The sequence below is a fragment of the Anabrus simplex genome, chromosome 1 (genome assembly GCF_040414725.1).
Source record: "Anabrus simplex isolate iqAnaSimp1 chromosome 1, ASM4041472v1, whole genome shotgun sequence".
NCBI lineage: Eukaryota > Metazoa > Arthropoda > Insecta > Orthoptera > Tettigoniidae > Anabrus > Anabrus simplex.
The window spans coordinates 389,506,317-389,529,724 of NC_090265.1; the positions used below are offsets into that span (position 1 = coordinate 389,506,317).

The 23,408-nt window shown below is 36.7% G+C and overlaps 1 protein-coding gene across 1 annotated transcript in view; it reads left to right on the forward strand.

Moving 5' to 3' along the window:
* The window catches only part of LOC136866433 (2-oxoglutarate dehydrogenase complex component E1), a 250,108-nt gene that overhangs the window by 69,387 nt on the left and 157,313 nt on the right, over window positions 1–23,408 (forward strand). The window contains exon 5 of the mRNA XM_068226528.1: window positions 8,897–9,152. Within this exon, the coding sequence (XP_068082629.1) occupies window positions 8,897–9,152 (256 nt within the window). The remainder of the gene's footprint in view (window positions 1–8,896; window positions 9,153–23,408) is intronic.

Consider the following 23,408-nt stretch of genomic DNA (forward strand, 5'->3'; position numbering starts at 1 on the left):
GATGATGAAAAAAACCCTGATAACTCAGACAAGGTCTGAAAAAATACTTTGCATTCCTTGATGTGGTTAACAGATTGCTGTAACACCAAGTTTAGCCTATGACCATAGCAGTGAAAAAATTCAGTCTGGTCATATTTATCCCTGACTAACTACTGCAACCCACTGTGCTGTCCTGCCATCACTGCTGCTCCATTAAATGTTTCTGCTACTAACTTTTTACCACACTGAAATTCTTGTAACACTCCGAAGAGATGTTTAGAGAGAGAAACAGCAGAACTGTCACCGCTTACATCACTGAATCTCAAAAATCTCTCTTGAATTTCGCCTTTGGGACTAACATATTTAAATATAGTCGAGAGTGTGTTCTGTAAGAAACGTCCGTACTTTCATCCAAAATAACTGAAATAAAGTTTGCTTTCATACCTCGTCTTAATTTTGCCTGTCTTAAAATCAGCTATGGCTTCAATAATATCATTTTGTATATCAAATGAAAGTCCTGAGAAAATTGTAGATGTTTCTAAGTGGTGCCGAAATAAGTCATCTTTCTTAGCCATTAATGCTAGTAACTCCCTGTAATTACCTCTGTTATCAGATTCTTCATTTTCTCGATGACCCTTGAAAGGTAATCCTTACTTCGAAAGAAAACGCACAGTATCTGTTGAGAAGTGCTGACAATATATCTGTTATTTTTTACTAACTCATTGTGCTCATCAATTTTCTTTCTGTAAGCTGTACTGGAACACAAATCTATTCTGGACATTCCTAACTGAACCATATTGGCTACAACGTTGATGTGTGCTTGAGACACCTCATGGCGTCTCCTTAAAACTCTGAAACTATCTAAATTGTCAACAATGTCTGTATTCCAAGCATTATTTTCTGAGGAAAATAGAATACATGGCAAACAGAACAGTTTATTCATTTTTGCACAACCGCATAACCAGTCCAGATTTATGTACCATGATTCATGAAAATATCGTACTGTTCTTTTCGATTCATTGACTAAATTTTTAAGAGAAGGCGTGGGTCTACCTTTTTCAATTATGTTTTTCTTTTCTTCAGTATTTCTTAATGAAAATGGCGTGTTCATTAAGCTTTCTATTATACATGAACATTTTGGGCACGCCAACTCGCTTATTTTCGAGGTGGAAGCGACAGCACTCATTTTAATGTTTAATACGTTGTGCAGTCCTATAGGCTATCCTTACCTAACATAAATCTATACATATATAAAATAAGAGTTTTGTCTGTACATTGCTCAGAATTTAAAAAGGATGGTATTTCTGTATCAGTCGTGTCACCAGTAACAAGGAAATGCACTTTTTACTTTTCCGTAATTGCTGTCTGTCTGTCTGTACACTCATCACGAGAAAACGGCTGAAGAGAATTTAATAAAAATCGGTATTCAAAGTCGGGGAATAAGTCGCTACAATCTAGGCTATAAAGAATTGTATTCACGTTGAGAAAAATGGTAGTTCAGGGGAAGGCGTAAAATGTAATTCTCAAATATGTATGTTATTAGTGGTCCTATCTTAATGAAAATCGGTATGCGAAGTTGGAGAATAAGTCGCTATAATCTAGGCCAGGGCTGTCCAACGTTCGTTTCTACGCGAGCCCATTCACATGATAACTATGGGTATGCGGGCGCCAGGTACGATTCCACTAATTCGACTACTGTTGTCGGTACTATAACGACTATATAATAATAATAATAATAATAATAATAATAATAATAATAATAATAATAATAATAAAAAATCTGGAATTAAAAATTATATGAAAATATATTATTACTCACATAATTAATGTGAAATCTAGCACTGCATGCTCGCTGTAAGTTGAGGAAAGTCTGGTGTGTAACTGGAACAGGCTGCTCTTAACACGTCATCCAGGTGTGAGTCTGTCAGGCAGGATCGGTATTTGTTTTTTATTATGTTCATAGTCGAAAACGCGACTTCACAAAGATAGGTTGAACCAAAACAAGATTGCATCTTCAGAGCAACACTGCGGGTAACGGGATATTTTTACCGTCCACCAGAGTCCAGAAATTGCCACATGTTGCGTAGGAGGATTTCAAAGAAAGGTCTGACTGAAGGCTTAAAATTTCCATTTGTAATTCTTCAGGATTATAATTTTCGAATATTTCACACACCCTCTCTCCAAGCTCACAAACGTCAACAGATGCGAAGGGATTATTGACAAACATGATCACTGGTTCAAGCATTGAAAACTGGCAAATCTGCTACCAAATTCGGACCCAAGAGTTTCAAGATGTTTAGCAAGAGATGAAAAATCACGCTTCCCGCCATTTACTGTATCTGCCATAGACTTTAAATTTGTAAAATGTGAAAGGGAATTTCTATTTAAATGGATAATCCACACCTTAAATTTATTTTCAAATGCATTGAAAATACTTATCATACCTGAAATATTATGATCTTTTCCTTGCAGTTCGAGATTTAACTCATATAATTTTGAGGTGATGGCTGCCAAGGATGCTAATTCGATTTATATCATCAAGTTCGTGATAATATTTCCCAGGAGATTATTTCATAAAGTCTCGTATCTCATCCAACATCAGCAAAACCGTTCATTCAAGTGTTTTCCCCCTACTAAGCCACCTTACGTATGCATGAAGGATGACGTCACCATACTCCGGATCTGACATACTTAAAATATTTCTGAACAATCGATGACGAGTAGATGACGATCTTATATAATTCACAACATGAGTTACAATTTTCATGACATGATGGAACTTTAAAACCTTTGCGCATAAAGTTTCTCGATGAATAATACAATGATAAGAAAGAAATTTTGGAAATGGTTCATTCTTAGCGCAAAGAGAAAGAAATAATTATTTCTACCAGTCATAGACGGTGCCCCATCTGTTGTTATAGCGACAAGCTTTGACAGTGGTAAGTTACTCTCTTTGGTGACAAATTCTTCCTTTACTGTAAAATCATTAAAAACCTTTCTAGCAAATATACACAACTCAGCAGTGTCAGACATATCAGCACTTTCATCAAACTGGAGTGAAAATGTTCACACGATTTCATATCCTGATGTAATTGAGATTCCATATTATTAGAAATATGTTCAACCAGCCTAGCAACAGTTTGGTGAGACATCTGAAATCATTTGATTGAAGATATCAATTCAGATTTATCTTTGGGAGATTCGAACAGAGATTCAGCGGCATTTAGCATAGCTTCTTTCACTACTTCCCCATCACTGAAAGCTTTTTTTCCTTTTAGCCAGAACGTAACAAACTTTGTAAGAAGCTATTGTCACGTTACGCGTTTGTTGAACTGGCTTCTTAAACGCACCTTGTTGCAATGCTAATTTAAATTTAATGTCTATCACTTTGTGTTTTCTTAGTTCAGAATTAACGGGAAATTCACTGTAAAATGTTTTGTGATTAGTCAAAAAATGTCGCTGTACAATACTTCTTTTAGGAACAGACACGCTAGCATTACACAATAAACACACAGACTTTCCTTTGTTTTCAATAAAGCAATACTGGTCCTCCCATTCACTGTTAAAGTTATAATTTCTTTTGCATTTTAGCCATGTTAAGAAGAGTTATGTTTAATGAAATATAACTGATTATAATCTGAATAATTTAAAGTTTAAATAGTAATGAAAAAAGCACATGAAACATGTTGAAATTACAACTTATCACAACACAAGGCACTGAAAACGTATTCCATAAGCCTTGCATAAACTCACAAGTAATACCAAATGTTCGCCTGAAAGCTAGGAACTGGGAACATTCCAATTGCAAGACCTTCATAAATTGTTTGTTGTTTACGGCACAGCTTTGTTGGGATTAAAGTTACTTTGTGGGCAAATTGGGTGTCCCATTGTCGTCCTGGTGAAACTCTGTCATGATAGGTAGTTTATGGCATTGCAATCAAGTGAATCATAAGGAAGCGGTTCTGTTTGGCAGAATAAATATGCGGCTATATTTGGCTCCGTGAGTAGAGAGGGCCTTATACCTGGCGCTAGCCCCCCACACCCCCACCCCACAGTGAGAGGTTTGTGGAGGATTTCTCTCTGTCGCAACTCCTTACATGTCGAATAGCTCTCTTTCTGAACCTTTCTTCTATCCTTTCATTAATTGCGGACACGAGTCAGGCCTAGATCACATTTATGGCTTACTCAAAGCTTTTTGTGTATTTGGAGGTACGGATATAACAAATTTGCTGACTTTGAGGACGGTATTTTTAAGAGAAAAGTAAGAATATTTATTGAAATGCAAAAGTATTGTTTTCAAATATTAAGTAAAATTTAATTTGGAAAATAATTGCGAAGGGCGCCATAAAAGGGCACCTCGGGCGCCGCGTTGGACAGGGCTGATCTAGGCCATAAATAATTTTATTCACGCTGAGTGACATGGTAGTTGAGGGGAAGGCCTAAAATTTAATTCTCAAATATTTATGTTATTAGTGGTTGTATCTATAAATACTACATATTAAAGGTATATGGTATTAAATTTTCGATCATTTATGTCTCATACATTGTTACCGTACTGGCTATGATCACAGAGATATTCATGAATTTGGATTTTTGTTGCTAAGTCCATACCAGCGCAGACTCACGAGAAAATTGGTAAACAGAATTTAATGAAAATCAGTATGTGAAGTCAGAGAATAGGGAACTACAGTCTATGCTATAAATAATGTTATAAGACGCCCTAATATCACAGAGTCGAAAGAAAACTAAATGTGAAGGACTACAATGTAGAAAGCTCATAAAATGGATCAACAATAGCATTACGTTGACTATTGTTTGTTGTGATGTGTCTTCTGTTTCCACTCATCTCCGATAGATAGGATTACTTCTGCGTAACAAGCATTTTTTAAAAATTTGCTTTACGTCGCACCGACACAGATAGGTCTTATGTCGACGATGGAATAGGAAAGGGCTAGGAGTGTGAAGGAAGCAGCCTTGGTTTTAATTAAGGTACAGCCCCAGCATTTGCCTGGTGCGAAAAGCGGAAACCACGGAATACCATATTCAGGGCCGCTGACAGTGGGGTTCGAATCCACTATCTCCCGGATACAAGCTCACAACTTCACACCCCTAACCACTTGGCCAACTCGCCCGGTCGTACTGAGTGTAACAGTTTGCCTGAATATTGGCGGGATTTAGATGGGGAGTTAGATAACTTTCTTCTTTAGCATGCCATTCCTCTGGTTCATAAATTTTCTGATACTTCTGGTACGTAACACACTGGTTCATCATAGCAGTCGAGCTATTCGACCCCTGCTCTGAGGCACTGATTGGAATGAGCAGTGTGCATACTTAACGGAATAATGGCAGAAGAGTGCGGTTTTCCGTTTGATCGAGTATTTTATATGATAACATTGCTTTTAATCGCTACATTTACCGGGCGAGTTGGCCGTGCGCGTAGAGGCGCGCGGCTGTGAGCTTGCATCCGGGAGATAGTAGGTTCGAATCCCACTATCGGCAGCCCTGAAGATGGTTTTCCGTGGTTTCCCATTTTCACACCAGGCAAATGCTGGGGCTGTACCTTAATTAAGGCCACGGCCGCTTCCTTCCAACTCCTAGGCCTTTCCTATCCCATCGTCGCCATAAGACCTATCTGTGTCGGTGCGACGTAAAAAGCCCCTAATCGCTACATTCCTACTGACGTTTTTGTAATGGCATATGTTGACCTCGGTTAGGAAAACCACGTCAGTCTTTCCGAGAATACTGTAGCGAAGCACGGGTACTTCAGCTAGTTAAATATAAATTCATACTTTAAAAAGAGAAGTCACATCGTATTGTAATAGAAAACAATAATACAATAATATAACAATGCACTGTTGAGCACGGCGGAAAGAACGGACGGAACAGCTCGGCTCCTACGTTATAAGCTTTTGTTTCCACTTTAAACTGTGGCAATACGACTGGAGAACCTTGCAGGATACATCTCAGGGTCGAGGGGACAGTGGCTTTGCTTGGTGCAGGCACAGTAATACTAGTCTAGCTGTTAGAAGAGATTCAGAGCGTAACCACTGCATGGAGTGGTAACAGCCTCTCGCTCAGCTTTGATGGGGGCAATCTGATGCAATAGAGATCTTGCTACACGTCCAGGCGAAGGAACAAAAATATTAAATATTAATGGTAAAGAATATTCGATTTTTATATTTTCAAACTGTTACCATTGGTAACAGTGGATACTAGCACTCAGAAATTTTCATTTTGGTTTGGTTTTAATCAGGTTTCAGCAGTCAATACACCATATACATATCAAATAAGTTTTTTCTCTATGATCCTGAAACAAAATCCTGTGACATGCTTATGTTATATCATGTGCAGTTTTAAAATAACTTGTGGTATGGGAGCATGTTTTTGTCATCCACTACAAAGGACACCTTCCAAGCTTTCATGACCATGTTTAAATTCTGAAGTCAACTTGAAATAATTTGGAAATGATGGAATGGAATCTCGCATGTCAGTATGAATTTCTATTGGCATCACATCTTTCTTCGCAAAGTATTTTCACAGTCTAATACACAATACAGTCACAAAGCTCCTTAGTGATGAAATGGCATCCTGTTGACAGGCAGAACGACGCCAGTGCTCGCAGCGGCCAGCAAGCTATAACTGTCAGGAACAAGTCTCTACTCCACAGCAGATGGCACCTTCCCACGAAAGTTATAAAGTGTAACCACCTCAACAATTATATTAATTGTAAATTTTAAGAAAACACATTGATACACTACAGAATGGTAATAATACTGAAGGAAAAGACAATAGTTTATTGATCACTCCGCTGTAGTTAAGGTCTTAGCCATTTTTGAAATCCTATACTGAACTGAATTTGGTAATTTCACGTAAATCGTCAAAATAGTAATGAACAAAAGAACAATTTAAATAATATTAAAATATCTCAGTAACATAAATGACTGAATTTCAAGTACTTTGAGTAGTTGTTTTGCTATGTTTCTGAACACTGAAAACTCTCACTGCAAAATTTCAAAATGAAATCCTATCTTAGTTTCACAAATAATTTCAACACTAATGACTTGTGTCTTCACAGCATCAATGGGGAAACTCAGGTATTTACATTAGGGAATTGACAGTATACCACATCCAAGCTCATGAGCATTCTCCTTAAACCTACAGGAAATTCCTAACAACAGCCCCTGTTGTCCCAGTTCTCCTTGACTTCCTACAAGATCATTTCAGCTCTTCTGGCTAGTGAGCCAGTAGCTGCGCGGTTTAGGTTACGTAGCTATCAGCTTACATTCCGGAGATAGTGGGTTCGAACCCCACTGTCGGCAGCCCTGGTTTCCCATTGTCACACCAGGTTGTGTCTTAAGACCACGGTCACTTCCTTCCCACTCCAAGCCCTTTCCTATTCCACCGTTGCCAAAAGACCTATCTGTTTCGGCGCGAAATATAACTGTGTGTTGTGCTCCTTTGACATGGGTTGATCATCTCTTATCAATAATTTTTGTTTTGAAGAAATCTGTGGAGGTTTATGTGGAATAAAACTGCATTCCATACTAATTTCTTCTTCTCTGCTGACATAAACTGGGTGTCTTCAAAATTATTCGAGCATAACTTTTTGTTATTGTACATATAGTTCACATTTTTCTTCAATAAATAAGCCCTCCTACTATTTACAAGCAATTTTCTTTCTTTATTTCTTTCTCTTTCTTTTCTAATCTGTTTACCCTCCAGTGTTGATTTTTCCTTTGGACTCAAGGGATCCCACCTCTACTGCTTTAAGGGCAGTGTCCTGGAGAGTGTTACTTTGGATTGGGGCATACAACTGTGCAGGGGAACCAGTGCCTCACCCAGAAGATGGCCTCATCTGCTGTGCTGAATAGGTGCCTTGTGGGGGATGGGCAAATTGGAAGGGATAGACAAGAGAGAGGGAAGGAAGTGGCCGTGGCCATAAGTTAGGTACCATTCCTGCATTTGCCTCAAAGTGGAAAACCACGGAAGACCGCTTCGAGGATGGCGGACGTGGGATTCGAACTTGGCCTCTACTCAGGCTGAGTGGACCCCTTCCAGCCTTCGTACCACTTTTTAAAATTTCGTGATAGAGCCAGGAAATAAATCCGGGCCTCTGGGGGTGGCAGTTAATGACACTAACCACTACAACACAGAGGCGGACAAACAATTTTCTACACACGTTTTCTACACGTGTTAGATGTTACGATTGTGTTAAAACATTATTTAATTTTATAATTGGATGGATTTCCCTTTGAGTTACATTTCCAGATCATTGATAAACGAAATACCTACTTATCTAAAGTTACATTTCTGAATCTTCACAACATTGTTCTATTATCCAAAAATGTAAACAGTAGATCAAACTGTACTGTACAGGATCTTTAGAAAACTTAATTGAGCAGTTTATTGTGCCACATGCATCTCCTTTCGTAAATACCTTGGTAGTTTAATGGAAAACCAATCATGTATTAAGGAATTACCACATGCTTACATCGCAAAATGTATACTAACTTACACATCCTGGTAGACTGGTAACTTGCTGGCCACGTGGAGTGCTGCAGTCACATGGATGGAAAAATGAGCCTAGCTTCGCGTCTGTCTATATTAGACTGTGGTATTTTATTACTTTATAAGTTTCAATGGTTGCCATTTTTCCAACATGTACAACCTTGGACTGCAACAACTAGCTGTATCTGCTCTTTACATATGAGTAATTTTGCTCAGATCTTTCTAGAGGAGATGGTGTATTTTTGCTGTCTGTGGGTCATTGTTAGAACTTCCCAACTCACTAGCTTTCCACTATTGGATTAGATGGTAATGTTTCATTGTGAGTTGAGTCACCAATTTAAGATGATTTATACCATGTATGTACATCCTGGTATTTTTTTAATATTGATTGACTATTTTCCATCTACAGATGAAAAGGATATGGACAGGGTTTTCAAGTTACCAGCAACCACTTTTATTGGGGGCAAAGAGAAGTCTTTACCTCTCCATGAGATACTGCATCGTTTGGAGCAAGCGTACTGCCAACATATTGGAGCAGAGTTCATGTTCATTAATTCACTAGAGCAGTGTAACTGGATTCGACAGAAGTTGGAGACTCCTGGAATTACGGAAATCTCCATTGATGAGAAAAGGCTTATTCTAGCTAGACTGACCAGAGCAACTGGGTGAGTTACTGTTATCTTGTAGTACTTCCCCTTCTAAATGTTTAGGTCACTCCATAATGCTTTTTATTTTATTTTATTTTTTTTTTCCTGAATAGAATTCAGCTACTATCTTCATAGCAAAGTTGTTCACCACCTTGGCTGAGTGGTAATTTGCCACTGGTCTGAGGCAGCCCAGATTCGATTCCCAATTGGACTGTGGATTTTAACTCCAGATTGTTCATTTCATTGGCTGATGGACTGGGTGTTTTTGCTGTCTCCATACTTCTTTTCAATTCAGATGCGACTCAGAACTCGCATTCCTCCACCACAACTACACGCAGTACTTCACATGGCAGGTTCTTCCAAACCTTGTTCTGTTCTTCACAGATATGAGTAATTTTGCTCAGATCTTTCTACATATGACATATTTTTGCAGTTTGAAACTTGTACTATGATATGTGGGTCATTCTGAGATCTTTCCAACTTGCTAGCTTTTTAGAACATTCGTGGGGTTTGTACCTTAGTGTTACTGGAAAACATTCTGCTTTGCCAAGTATGTCCACAGTACGTTGGTACAACATTAGAAATAGGCAATGACAAGACTGAAGTCGTTCAGATCTGAGTAAGCACTCCTGGGAGATGTGCCGAACACTTTGTCTATCAGCCTTACATTCACACTGTGGAGAAGAAGTTTACTCCAGCTACAGTAGCCACAAGAAACTATCATTTAAGTTTAGCAAAACTATATGCCTCTTGGAAGAATACCAAGCCAAAAGAATGGTTTGATTTCACTTAATTTTTATTTGGAAAAGGAACAGAGAAAAATATTCATGACATTAAACATTTATTTTACAGAAGGTAATAGTTATTAAAGAGAAACATGAGCCAGTCAGAAGGTTGAGAACCACTGACCTAGGCTGTTGCATGCCATATCAATGGAGATCCAAATAAATTGAATTGTCTATATCTTCTCTTAAGCTATTCACTGTATCTTCATATAAGGCATCTTAATAGTTTTATTAATGATGATTCAGATGTAATTTTGACAATTTTTAAGAGACAATTTTCAGGTATTTTCAAGTATAGGAATATTTATTGCAACAAGGGTTTGGCATAAGTTTGCATGAAATTTTATTTCGATTGGATGTATGAGAAGTCAGAAGTGTTTGCTTCAAACTTGGTTTCCTTGATGCGTTCTCCTGTTGTGTAACTCCCTCAGTATGTTGATATAAATTACGATTTCCTATAACTGGATACCTAAATATACTTTTCAGTACATTGAATAGAAAATAAAATAACTACAATTTAAAATTTAAACTCTGAACTTAATCAGTTGCTTGAGACCTGAACAAGATGAAGTGTTTTGGATCTCCTGAGTAAGAACTCGTGGGTGATGTGCTGAACAGTCTATCAGCCCTACATTTGCACCGTGGAGAAGACAGTCCTAACATACTCCATGGTTAGTCTGTATATGATAAAGTTTCAACCAGACTCCTCTGGATAGATTAAAACCATAAACACGTTCTGTGATGCAAGGTAAATCATGAACTTAAAAAAATAAAATATTTGCCATTCCTGACACCAGTTTTTGTTCAGGTCAAAATTGCTGGCTATGAAGTCTTCTGCAAATTTATGTAACTGGTGTTTTGAATGTAGCCTGCCAATATATGAGAGAATCAGGCCACCATTTTACAACTATAGAAAAAGACCTAAAAATTATCAAGAAGGTAGAAAAGGGAAAATTAATGACATAATAAGAATATATCTATATCCATTTAGACCAGCATTTCAATAAAGAAAAAAATTTAAAGGACGAAATCGAAATAAGAAATCCTTTACACGAATAATTACCTAAACTTTTACAAACTCTTAATCTAGAAAAAAGCAGTTTTGCCAAAGTTTTCATCCCCAAAACAAATAATAATCATGGAACATTAAAGAACACAACCCTTCCTTTGCGACCCTACTAGACATTCCCCTTCCAAAACCACACCTCCTAACAGTTCTCCTCCTTCCCCTACTCCTTCTCCTCAACTCCTACCACCTCACTCATACAACACAAGGAGTAGACGCGGAACAGCAAGCAGTCGCCATAAACCTTAGTTAACACCAAACTTAATTAAACGTAAGGAACTTCATATTTCTTATCCGTATTGAACTGAGATCACAATTGAATTAAAATCTAACAGGTTCCACCTTTTCAATACAAAATACAATGTTGTTGGATGGTATTTACAACATTATTTTATTACAGAACATGTTTCGGTGTTTCATTTTGACACCATCATCAGCTGCATATTAAGTGAAAAAACTTGGCAATATAAACAATGAAAAGCAACATATTGCTAAACTTAACTCCTTAAAATATGCTAGATTTAAACTCTAATTTATAGCAAGGAAACTCTTGTAATGTCGTAAATATAAAATCTCATCTGGGTGATGAGTTGTCTTCAAATTCCGTAATATCTATAATTCATTACGCTCGTAATGTCGGATTCAAATACGATCTTAAACTTGAGTTAAAGTTGAATACAGTCCTTTAATGTTAAAATGTTCATTTCCTATATACATTGTTAGCCATTTGAAGATAAAAACTCGTAGTGTACAATAAAATTGTTAAACTGTGCCGTCTTCTAAACTTTGTTAATGTGTAGAAATGTAGTTTTGTGCTGTATATATAATGGTTGGAACTGTAATTTGTTTTGCCCTGAAGTTGTTACGCGGGCATAGCTTCTCAGTTCATTGCAACCCTGTAATGATGAAAGCCCAATGTTAATAGAAAAGCGAGAAAACTGATAAAGAAACTAATTGAATCAAACTGTTGATGAGGTCGACTCACCTCTACGGCTGTGTACTTCACGTGACGACTGCAGCGCTACGAGTGTGTCTGCTCGAATCGTGTGCTATGTGATGAAGCGCTAAGGAGGGGGAAGAAGGGGTGGTACGGGGGATGTTTCTAGAGTGTTGATATTGTAGGAGAGGGCCCGGGGGGCGTTGCGGACGAAGATAGAAATATGAAAAACTGTTGCGTAGAGTTCGAAAGACGTTCAAATTTTCTGAAATACTTAGCTTGTTAAGTAATAGAATGAAGCAATCATGTAATACTTTGGGTTTTTCCGATATTTCATTCAGGTTAAGGTTGGCGTTATAATACTGGTCTAGGTGTATTAGACACACTTCAGTAATATCTAGTCTCGGTCCCTTAGCTATTATTTCCATGATCTCAAGGTCTTTATCTATGCCTGTGAATTTATGTTTGTATTCACGGATATGTTGACCTACGGCTGAAAATCTACGATATTTTACCGAGTTAAGGTGTTCTTGATACCTGATATTAAAGCTACGTCCAGTTTGCCGTATATATCCGCTTCCACAGTCTCTACATTCAAACCTATATACACCTGATTTGGAAAACGGATCGACTTTATTAACGGCTGAAGCATTATGTAAAGCTGCTGTACTTTTGTTATCTGTCTTGAACGCAATCCTGATATTACGTTTCTTGAAAATATTTGTGATTCTATAAACTTCTCTATTGAACGTGAAGGTCGCGATTTCTTTTGCTTCTGGTTTATCTTTAGTCAAGTTCGTGTGAGGGCGATGTTTAAATTTACTTATTATTCGTTCTATAAAATTCCCTTTGAAACCGTTAGCTTTAGCCATAGATTGAATGATGTTCAGTTCCTTGTCCAAGTCTCGCTTGGACATTGGTATGCTAAATGCGCGATTCACCAAGCTGTTGTAGGTCACGCATTTGTGAGCTAAGGGGTGTATCGAATCATGACGTATTGTGACTGAAGTTTGTGTGGGTTTTCTGTAAATGCTAAAAGAAAATGAAGAGGCGTGCCTATTGATCTTTAAGTCCAGATAATTAATGGATTTTTCTATTTCGGATTCCAAAGTAAATTTTATATCAGTATCTATTGTATTAAGATTATTAAGAGTAGTAGAGGCGTTGGTTGGTTGGTTGGTTGGTTGGTTGGTTGGTTGGTTGGTTGGTTGGTTGGTTGGTTGGTTGGTTGGTTGGTGATGTAAAATTTACTTTGGAATCCGAAATAGAAAAATCCATTAATTATCTGGACTTAAAGCCTCTTCATTTTCTTTTAGTTTTTACAGAAAACCCACATAAACTTCAGTCACAATACGTCATGATTCGATACACCCCTTAGCTCACAAATGCGTGACCTACAACAGCTTGGTGAATCGCGCATTTAGCATACCAATGTCCAAGCGAGACTTGGACAAGGAACTGAACATCATTCAATCTATGGCTAAAGCTAACGGTTTTAAAGGGAATTTTATAGAACGAATAATAAGTAAATTTAAACATCGCCCTCACACGAACTTGACTAAAGATAAACCAGAAGCAAAAGAAATCGCGACCTTCACGTTCAGTAGAGAAGTTTATAGAATCACAAATATTTTCAAGAAACGTAATATCAGGATTGCGTTCAAGACAGATAACAAAAGTACAGCAGCTTTACATAATGCTTCAGCCGTTAATAAAGTCGATCCATTTTCCAAATCAGGTGTATATAGGTTTGAATGTAGAGACTGTGGAAGCGGATATATAGGGCAAACTGGACGTAGCTTTAATATCAGGTATCAAGAACACCTTAACACGGTAAAATATCGTAGATTTTCAGCCGTAGGTCAACATATCCATGAATACAAACATAAATTCACAGGCATAGATAAAGACCTTGAAATCATGGAAACAATAGCTAAGGGACCGACACTTGATATTACTGAAGTGTATCTAATACACCTAGATCAGTATTATAATGCCAACCTTAACCTGAATGAAATATCGGAAAAACCCAAAGTATTACATGATTGCTTCATTCTATTACTTAACATGCTAAGTATTCCAGAAAATTCGATAGTCTTTCGAACTCTACGCAACAGTTTTTCATATTTCTATCTTCGTCCGCAACGCCCCCCCCACGGACCCTCTCCTACAATATCAACGCTCTAGAAACATCCCCCGTACCGCCCCTTCTTCCCCCTCCTTAGCGCTTCATCACATAGCAGACGATTCGAGCAGACACACTCGTAGCGCTGCAGTCGTCACGTGAAGTACACAGCCGTAGAGGTGAGTCGACCTCATCAACAGTTTGATTCAATTAGTTTCTTTATCAGTTTTCTCGCTTTTCTATTAACATTGGGCTTTCATCATTACAGGGTTGCATTGAATTGAGAAGCTATGCCAGCCTAACAACTTCAGGGCAAAACAAATTACAGTTCCAACCATTATATATACAGCACAAAACTACGTTTCTACACATTAACAAAGTTTAGAAGACAGCACAGTTTAACAATTTATTGTACACTACGAGTTTTTATCTTCAAATGGCTAACAATGTATATAGGAAATGAACATTTTAACATTAAAGGACTGTATTCAACTTTAACTCAAGTTTAAGATCGTATTTGAATCCGACATTACGAGTGTAATGAATTATAGATATTACGGAATTTGAAGACAACTCATCACCAGATTAGATTTTATATTTACGACATTACAAGAGTTTTCTTGCTATATATTAGTTTTTAAACCTAGCATATTTTAAGGAGTTAAGTTTAGCAATATGTTGTTTTTCATTGTTTATATTGCCAAGTTTTTTCACTTAATATGCAGCTGATGATGGTGTCAAAATGAAACACCGAAACATGTTCTGTAATAAAATAATGTTGTAAATACCATCCAACAACATTGTATTTTGTATTGAAAAGGTGGAACCTGTTAGATTTTAATTCAATTGTAACACCAAACTGTCAAACGACCGTTGGAGGAGTAAGTAAAGTTTGAGAAGTACGCAGTTAACTAGCAACACAACTTCCGATTACTTACAAGATTCCTTTTCTTGTTACGGAATTACAACAAGATAAACTACTGAACAACTTTTAACCACGATCGTCGATTTACATCCCTTTCTATCATACCTTTTTAACCTCTTCAGTCCCAAACCTGTTTTCGCGTTCTATATGTTATATTTTGCTAAAATAACTCTAAAATGTTCAAAAAAGAAAATTAAAACATGCTATTTTTTAATAACTTGTAGCATATATGCTACATCAGGACTCAAGAGTTGATTTTTCTACCATTATTAATCTCTTGCTTATATTTTATTGTATTATTGCAAGTAATTAAAATGACATGTATGCAACATACAGACTGAGGAGGATAAATCTGCAATTTCATTGTATGGTCACAGATGTCAACAAGTGCTATTTATTCAACAGCACTTGCCATGGTCAAATGATGACAAGTATTTAAATTTCATGAAGATCAATATTATTATCCTGTTACAAGTACAATTATCAAATCGATGAGATTTTTGTATCTTTATAGACTCTTATCCTTAAGGGATATAAAACTTTCACCAGATCTCATTGCAAAGAAATTTTCAAATTTAGTTCTTAAGATTGAATTTAACCTATTTCAAAGATGTTAAACATGCTACTTGTTTTAAGTATTTTAGAATAATGCATTCTACCACAATTTTAATTTATATCTCCTACTAAGCCTATGTTATTAAGGCATGATCAAGGTTTATGTATTTTATGATATTCTAATAGAGTAGATTTAAGTTTGTGAAAAAAATTTTACAATAGTTCTGGAGTCGTTGTTTTCGAACATAACCATTCTTCGAGATTCAGATCTGGCTGATGATGCTCTGTCAGGGAGCGAAACATGTCCCACAAATAACTTGTCAATGAATGAAGATATTTTAAATGTGACAACATTATAATGTATTGAACAGGTGGATTAGAATGAAAACTTTGTTATTACAAATATATGTGCCACCGACACCTTTATGAATGGGCAGTTGCCTGCTGTGATGCGTCTTATGATGTACATGAAAAAGAGCACTGCATCTGCAAAGGTGTGGTGAAGGGATGTGGTTTAAGATATCAAGCCTTTGTAATGGAGTGCCCTTTATAGCTTCTTTGTTCAAATGCATGGAGTTATTTAGCTGCATTTCAGCCTTCTGCACGTAAGGGCTGTACTCAGCTGCAGAATGCAGAAGTCCAAGGGATGAGCAGCAAAGAGTTATAGCATTTGAACCCCATGTTGTACCACATAGGTTTCAAAAGATGTTTTGAGTTTGGCAACTGTATAATCAAGATTCTGTTTAAAAGACAGTGTTTTATTGAGTGTAACACCCAGACTTTTGGGATACGTAATGTTCACTATATGGTTGTCACTAGAGTATGCTTCAAGGTCTCTGTTCGCCTTTCTGGTACTGAGGAGGACATTTAAATGTATGCTTCATTGGAACCTCCACCCTCAAGAATAATTCCCCAAGTATGGTTAAGTCTTTCATGTGTATATCCTCTCTATATCCTATTGCCCAGACATCAGCATATTCAAACTCCTGCAAACTGTTTCAGGCATGCCTGATATATATGAATTAAACAGATTTAAAAAAAAAAAAAAGCTATTTGTTCGGGGTGTCAACCTAGAAAGATCTTTTGCCCTTACTTGCACCATATGTTTTGAACCTGATTGTATTTGGAACTTGCGGAGGTGTAAAGTGGTGAATGTGAGGAAAGGAACGTTAAGTTCAATACCGGATCCTCAACGGCCATAGACTTAGCGTAGCGGCTGCAGCACAACGTTAGTCTGTTTAACATCTTCAGGGCAAATATTGTCACAGTTCTACCTAATCAGACAACACAAGTTTTACAGTTTGCTACAACCACCAAGTTTCAGAAGACGGCGTATTTTACTATTTATAACATAAATAACGGAACACGAGTTTTATGGGCATAAGATTTTAAAAGTATTATACCTGTGGAATGAACATCTTAATACTATAAATTTGAATTTAGATCTATACTGTTTAACTCTAATATTGTATTTGACCTTGGAGTTCAATGCCAATGAACTGATATACAGAGGTTAAAAAGTATTAAGTATTACTAAATAATGGAATCCAACTCATTATCTTGAGATAGGATTTTTCACTTTTGTTTTTACTGTTTTGACCTATAAGTTGTTAACTTGTAGTAACCTGGGTTAATTTTGAACTTACACAATTCAACACAAAGTCTTAAGGAGTTATTTATGTGAATATGTTGTTGTATATTTTATGTGTATTGCCAAGTTTCTCTTTACTGTCATGCAGCTGATGATGGCACCATAATTAGTGCCAAAACTAGTACTGCAATTAAGGATATGTTGTAAAACATATGACAACATTGTTTTTGTACTGAAAAAAGTGGAACCTGTAAGATTTCATAAGTATCTACTAGTGTTCTCGGCTGTTTGACGACTGCCTGTCGTTCTACTAGCAATCCTTGTGTTGTATGTGTGGGTACGTAACCGCAGGAAGTGGAGAGGGGAGTTAGCAGTGGCCGGCATCATAACAGATGGAGTGCTTTGTGGAGGGGAATATCCTGAAGTAGTATTGGAGGGGGTGTTTGTTCTTTTAGATTGACTATTAATATTGTCAGGAATGAAAATATTCGAAAATTTTTGTCTATCAAGTTAAAATGTTTGTATTAAATTTGGTAATTGTTCATTTAAAGGGTTCTTAACTTCGATTTCATCATTAAGTATTGAATAGGTGTAAAACAAAGTTTTATTATTCTCTTTTTAATCTTCACCTTTTTCGATGAGATCTTCCCGTATTCGCATATTCAGTGATTTCTTCTTGCCGTTCGTCGCAAGATTTCTCTTTGTGAGATCGTCCTTCAGTTGTTGTACGGACATATTTTCTAGTATCACTTGCATTTTGATCTATTTCACACTTGTATTTACTCATAAATTCTCACGTCCTCGTCACGGTCACCAATGATGTAGCCACGAAGACTCACACAAAATGCTGTCAGTTGTGTACATTAATTTATTTTCAACTTAACTTCACATTAAACACACACACATCAACAAACCACCACTTTTAACAACTTCCTATCACTAAACACAAGGTGATTAAGACTGACATCTTGAAAAACATTTTACTGTTACTGTAACACAGGGCCTCTCAAACGCCCAAAATCTCACGCGTGCATATCGAGGCGCAAGACCTGCGTGCACTGTGCATCGGTGTCGCTCGGCATGACTCGGATCAACGCTTCGTCTCTGGACTACTCGGCTAAGCTCGGCTCTACTCGGCTATAGTCGACTATACTCGGTTCAACTCAGCGCGGATTTGGAGCGCTACGGCGCAAGTGTGGCAGAGGGAGACAGGGGGAGCGAGCGAAACAGGCGTGAGGAAAAAGAGAGTAAGCGCTATTGCTCCAAATTGAAGAGTGGGGGGTCTGCACTCTGGTCAACCAAGCCAAGTCGTCTTTTGCACCGTGCACAGTGCATGCACCACGCGCATGCACCCTGAGAGGCCCTGCTGTAACATGTCGTCAGAAGCACACCACGAGCTCACGAAAACAACTCCGACTAAACAATAACTCAACTCCACCATGGCCAGGCTTCTAGTAGGATATTGTGCCATTCTACTTCGCGTGCTATACATACTGACTTTACACTTTCGATAAACTTACCTCTTCATCTCTACTCTGCATATGTTTTCATGTTTACTCCTCCACTCCCTCCCGCTGATATTCGTCTGGTTGCCATATTTGATGCTCATCTGTTTCCTGTGCTGATGTCTTACGTCACCTGCTCAGCTGTTTGTCACAATACACTTTCCAGAATGATCTCTCTGTCATATATTCTCACCACGCTGCCTAATTCAGCAGGTGGAATCGAGACTGGAATGAGCACAAGACCTCGTCGAGGTACGAGATATTTCTCTGCCCTTCACTTTGCTACTGCTACCTTGAGGTGAGAGATATGGAGACCTTTTTATTTCGATTTTAAGTGTATTATTCTTTTCCTCGGGCTTCTTGGCGGGAGTTGGGGGGTGCTCTACACTTAATGGACAATCAAGATACTTACGCTGAGAACTTAACTTTATTCATGTCAAATTGGAATTGTGGAACTGGATGGCCGTCTACCATAACTTCTATATTCTGACGTACACTTCGCATTGTGTTCTTTTGGTATCCTATTTCTTCCATCCTGAACCTTTATACCATAGGTTGTACCATCTTTGTATCTTGTATAAGATTTCCCATCATATTTCACATTTTTATGCGTACTTGTATTATTATGAAACTTACCATGATCACTAGAAATCCTAAGTATGTACTATAATTCCTTGGAACTAGTTTTCTATTAATGTTTCACATTTTAAGGTACACTCATGTTTTTATGGAACTTGTTACGATCATTTTAAGCGTGTGCTATGATCCCTTGGATCAAGTTTTTTTTTCTTCACCTCTCACATCTTTATGTTAAAGAATTTTCTTATAACCTATTTCTTCTAAATATGTACTTGGAATTGCTTGTAATGCTTTTTGTGTGTATCACATATTTATCCATCAGTGTATTTATCCAGTACATGTTTACCCTTAGCATCGCTGTTAGGTTTAATTATAGTTGTAAAAACTATTATTCATCTACAACTTTCTTCTAGTTGGTATTCCTGTTAGTTATCAGCCATGTTTTGAGAATTAATGTATATCCTAAATTTACTAATATCTATTTGTATATTACATTCTCACTGTACAGCCTTTTAATTTGCAGTCTAATCTTCTTTAATTGTTATACTCTAAATTTATTTGTATCTATTTGTATACTCCTTTTTTTTACCATCTGCATTCCAATATCGTACCAAGTATCAGTTCAATTCTACTTGTCTATTCCATTCTTACTGTGCACTTTTTCAATTTGTAGTCAGTTCTTCTTTAATTATTATGATCTAAAGTAATTTATATTTATTTGTACGTTCCATTTTCTCAATCTTACCAAAAATTAATTGATATCTATTTTTGAATGCTCACCTTTTTTACTATACAGTCTTTCTATTTATAAAAAAATCCTGCTAAATTGTTCTTGCTAGAGTATATGTTATCTTTCCACTGGTTCGAAAAGAAAAAAATATACATGTTATTTGTAATCCCGCTATCTTGATTTGCCCTTAAAAATCATCAGTCCTGATGGCACTCTTTTCATGAGCCCCTCGTATTTTCATTCCACTGCTCACTATTATACTTTTACTGAGACTTTACTGATAATCTTCATTTATTTTACTGTTACCCCTAAGGTGACATTAGAAATTGGTAGCACAGCTTCACGTACGTACAAAAAAGTTACGTAACAATATGTCACAAGATATCTTCTAGTAAATTCTAGAATGTCTATTGACATAGTTATAATGTAAAGAACATTCTAAAACCATCTAGTGTCAAAGATAAGTTATTCTGGATTTACCAGTGTGTTGCACATGTTACTGTGGATTATACATCATATATACAGGTAATTACAGGTTCTTAATTTGACCAAACTTTTATTTGTTTGTGTGTGTGTGTGCGTGCGTGTGTGCGTGCGTGTGTGTGTGTGTGTGTGTGTGTGTGTGTGTGTGTGTGTGTGTGTGTGTGTGTGTGTGTGTGTGCAGCACGTTTCATGACATAACCTCTCAAACAATGGGATCACCTGACTACGCAAATAATAATAATAGTAATAATAATCTCGATACTTGCATTATTTACCAATGGGTTTAAAGAATATTGTTTTCAAGTTGTATCAGTCTATTATATTTGCAACAAAGAGCAAAGTTGGTGAGAGTCTGCCAACCATGGGTGAGCATGACTTAGTCGGCTAGTCCTGAGCAAGTCATTCAGGAGAGCTTTAGTAATGAGCGAGTCAGATTGTCTTGTCTGTGTGAATTTCAGCATAGCATGCAAGTCATGTTTTTGGGCTTAGCTGTGTTATGGAGTGAGCTCCTCTGAGGATGACACTGCACTGAAAGGCCCCATTGGAGAGCATGAGTTAGAAGCTCTGTGGGCAACCAGGTTTTTTGAGTACAAAGTTTGTGAACTGGAAAAGTTAAACTCTAGTACACTTACAAGGAACTGCAAATCTATCTATATAAATTAAAGTGAATTGCTAAATGTGTTGCTAAGCGCAAAACTCGGGAACGGCTGGACCAATTTGGCTAATTCTTTTTTTCAAATATTTGTTGAAGTCCGAGTAAGGTTTTTACAAAGAGAAAAATTGGAAAAATGTGCCAAAATTTCAAGCCGCATTTGATGTCGTTAACAAAAAGAAGGTTTACAAAATAATTGAGTATGAAAATGTTAATATATTGGAATGTTACCTCAAATGCAAAATCTTCATTGCATAGAACTTGTCATCAACAAATTAATCTAAAAAGCCACCTAATCGATACTTTATTTCTTTTGCCTTTGGCAAACTCAAAAATACATTAACAAACACAGTACATGTTTCGACCACTTAGTGGTCATCTTCAGCTGTATATAAAAAATCTTAGATGATAACATTTAAAAGCAAGCACATTGGATCTTAAAACTATATCCCATGGGAATCCAAAAACTATTGTTCTAGATGTTTTAAATGAATTGGAAGATGGGGGGGGGGTTTGGGGGTAAGGAGATTTATGTGAATGATACTTAAATTACAGTATCGTTTACAATTGTGTTTAAAAAACTTAAATGATGAAAAACATATTTAAACTATTTAAAAGCGTCTATGGTAAAATTCTTTTTGATAAAATTAGGTGGCGTGAATAAAAAGTTCGTGTTTGTAATAATCTTCAGGCATTTGTGAGAAAATAATAACTTAATTAAAATTCGCGTCTGTGGTGCTGTTGAACACTTTGTTTTAAATAAACAAACTTTAAAATATTCTAAAGTGTCTATGGTAAGGCACTTATTCAAAAATACTTGTGCTTGAATGAAAGTTTGTCAGATGCACCAGTCTTCAGGTATTTATTGTTTATATTTAATAACTTCCTTGAGTGATATTCTTGTGGTTAAAAGGCCGTGTTGATTGTTTAACTTCCGAGAATTGCTCTTCGGAATGTGATAAAAGAAATTATGTTAGTCGCTTAACTTGTTAAAACCCTGTGGTGGCTTCTGTTATACAAAATGGCGATCTGATTCGGGCAGCTTGCCTCGCGATCTTATGTGGCAAATGTTTAATCCGCGTTGCCTTGGAGAACTGCCTTCGTGCATGACGTAGTGTCATAGCGGTGTGACATGGTCTCATTTGCCACATAAGATCGCGAGGCAAGCTGCCCGAATCAGATCGCCATTTTGTATAACAGAAGCCACCACAGGGTTTTAACAAGTTAAGCGACTAACATAATTTCTTTTATCACATTCCGAAGAGCAATTCTCGGAAGTTAAACAATCAACACGGCCTTTTAACCACAAGAATATCACTCAAGGAAGTTATTAAATATAAACAATAAATACCTGAAGACTGGTGCATCTGACAAACTTTCATTCAAGCACAAGTGTTTTTGAATAAGTGCCTTACCATAGACACTTTAGAATATTTTAAAGTTTGTTTATTTAAAACAAAGTGTTCAACAGCACCACAGACGCGAATTTTAATTAAGTTATTATTTTCTCACAAATGCCTGAAGATTATTACAAACACGAACTTTTTATTCACGCCACCTAATTTTATCAAAAAGAATTTTACCATAGACGCTTTTAAATATTTTAAATATGTTTTTCATCATTTAAGTTTTTTAAACACAATTGTAAACGATACTGTAATTTAAGTATCATTCACATAAATCTCCTTACCCCCAAACCCCCCCCCCCCCCATCTTCCAATTCATTTAAAACATCTAGAACAATAGTTTTTGGATTCCCATGGGATATAGTTTTAAGATCCAATGTGCTTGCTTTTAAATGTTATCATCTAAGATTTTTTATATACAGCTGAAGATGACCACTAAGTGGTCGAAACATGTACTGTGTTTGTTAATGTATTTTTGAGTTTGCCAAAGGCAAAAGAAATAAAGTATCGATTAGGTGGCTTTTTAGATTAATTTGTTGATTAAACTCATTGATACGGCCATGAAGTGGACAGCTTGCAATAGAACTTATCATGTCGTAACTCCTATTTTATATTCACTACATTTGTAATTTTTTCACTGCTGGTAAAGGAACATTTCAGCTCGACGTAGATAAGTTTGTTTTTTTATTTAAATGATAAGAACATGTACTATTTGTGTTTCTTTTCAGTCATGTTCAGAGATTTTTATGTGCAGGCACAAAAAAGTCGGTCTGTGGCCAACTTTTGTGCTATTGAATTTGCATGGAGGCTCAAAGCGAGGCAAATAGTCTTCAGATATGGAAGTTATTTTTAAAACAAATCCCAAGTTTTTATCTTGCTTAATTATCAGTTTGTGGCAGGAAGAATGTCTCCTTGGGTTTTGGTTTCGCGCGTGA